At 31.5% G+C, this 1767-nt stretch overlaps 1 protein-coding gene across 1 annotated transcript; it reads right to left on the reverse strand.

The window, feature by feature from the left end:
- Positions 1-236: 236 nt before the first annotated feature.
- On the reverse strand, positions 237-1356 carry Tsp_15903 (conserved hypothetical protein). Its single transcript, XM_003367961.1, has 5 exons — positions 1316-1356; positions 922-937; positions 444-642; positions 332-403; positions 237-280 (listed from the first exon to the last, which is right to left on the reverse strand). Exons 1-5 carry the CDS (start codon positions 1354-1356, stop codon positions 237-239), a joined length of 372 nt encoding a protein of 123 aa, XP_003368009.1.
- Positions 1357-1767: the final 411 nt, after the last annotated feature.

Genomic DNA, 1767 nt, shown 5'->3' on the forward strand with positions numbered 1-1767 from the left:
TTAACAGCTTTCTGGTTTTTTTACTTTGAAATATTAACATTTACATCCTTTAATACCTTTTTATATATTATAGATTATACTAACCGATCTGATGACGTAAATGCATGTAGCTCATAATTTATCCCGGCCGAAATTGATGTATTTCCTGCTGCGTATGCATATGGCTGTGGCCTGCGAATCACGATCACTAGCGATTATAAGTAAGATATGTGACATATGTCAATTGCTTACTGGATTCATCGAACACGCATGTCGTATTCTTTAGTATCACTCACCTGAGCTAATAAAAAATTAATTCTTCCTTTCAAAGATAATTTGTTTCTATTTAAACCTAAGCATGCATCTGCGCACGACAAAGGAAAGTCGCCACACTGATCCAGCACTTCCCTAATTAAATACTTTGCTGTACAATTGATCAAATTTCCAAACTGATAAGAACTTACCCGATCCTATTTTGAATCGGTACAGCTGGTCTTTGTAATTTTCATCGAAGCCAATGCCACCAAATATGTATATCGATCGAGAATCGCTAGCATAACAAAACCGTTCTACCTGTGGACAGTCACCGAAACCTTCATTTACAAGATTGGCAACTGCAGCAACTTCTTGAAACATAGCCATCGGCATAATGGAAATGTATAACTGAAATTTGTAAAAATAAATCGTTTGACATAAAAATGTTTCGATCAAAATGAAAAAAAATCAAGAATCGATAAAAACTTTCAGTGTTTTGGTAACATGTCATTTCAGCTACACATGCATAATTATAACTTATAAATTAAAAATATATGTAAATGTATAATCATATACTTCTGTCGTGATTAAAAATACAAAAAAAAAACTTCCAAACCTGCACAACCAAGTAAATGATGAAAGGGAAATGATGCGGTAAACTTATCAAATACAGTATGAATTAAATACCAATCTCAAAATTTGCCTTAAACAATTCATTTAATTAAAGTATATGTTTAAAAATTTATCAGGTAATGCCATATCATGGCTTTAATTTATAATTCATTTAATTAACTAATTCTAAACATTACTGGACAATGTAAATTTCTTATTAGCGTTACAAAATGTAATGCTAATTATTAAACAAATGTAAATTAACAGATTCAAAAAATTATAGTTAAAGTTTTCAATGAATTTTATTTTAGAAAATTTGCTGTCTATAATAAAAATTAATGAAATAAATTGAACTTGAAGTATAAAATACTGTATTGCTTTATTTTGGGAACTGCTTGGTGGATAATTGTCATTATTGTGTGAATTATTTTGCTGATAGAATACCAAAATTTCGGACAAGACAGGTTACCTTTCCTCAAATACAAAAGCTTGAGCTCTGAAAGGTGTCATTTTTATTGACTTCATATATAAATAATGTTTTATTTTCATATTCTGCTCTCTGATTTCACACTGATGCACCTACTTATGATAATTTAGAATTATACTTCATAGATCGTGATTATTTTCTTCGCTTTTCTCGCGGATTTGACTACCCACATTATTTCAAAAGGTGGACATATTTTGATGAGCTCTCAGTAAAGGAAAAAGCAGTGTACTGTACAGCATCTGATACATGTACGATGCACAAGGCCATCGTGTTCTGAGACTAGTTTTCTGTTTGGCACACCTGCAAATGAATTTTCTCCACACAATAGACGCAGTAAATTCATAGACAGCATCTAAAATCTACAGTCCCATACTATCAGCAAAATGACAAGCAAAACTTGCATGCGACATCGTAGCTTCGTTGACCCAAATAAT

This window comes from Trichinella spiralis (assembly GCF_000181795.1).
Source record: "Trichinella spiralis strain ISS 195 chromosome Unknown Scfld3378, whole genome shotgun sequence".
In the NCBI taxonomy this organism is placed as follows: domain Eukaryota; kingdom Metazoa; phylum Nematoda; class Enoplea; order Trichinellida; family Trichinellidae; genus Trichinella; species Trichinella spiralis.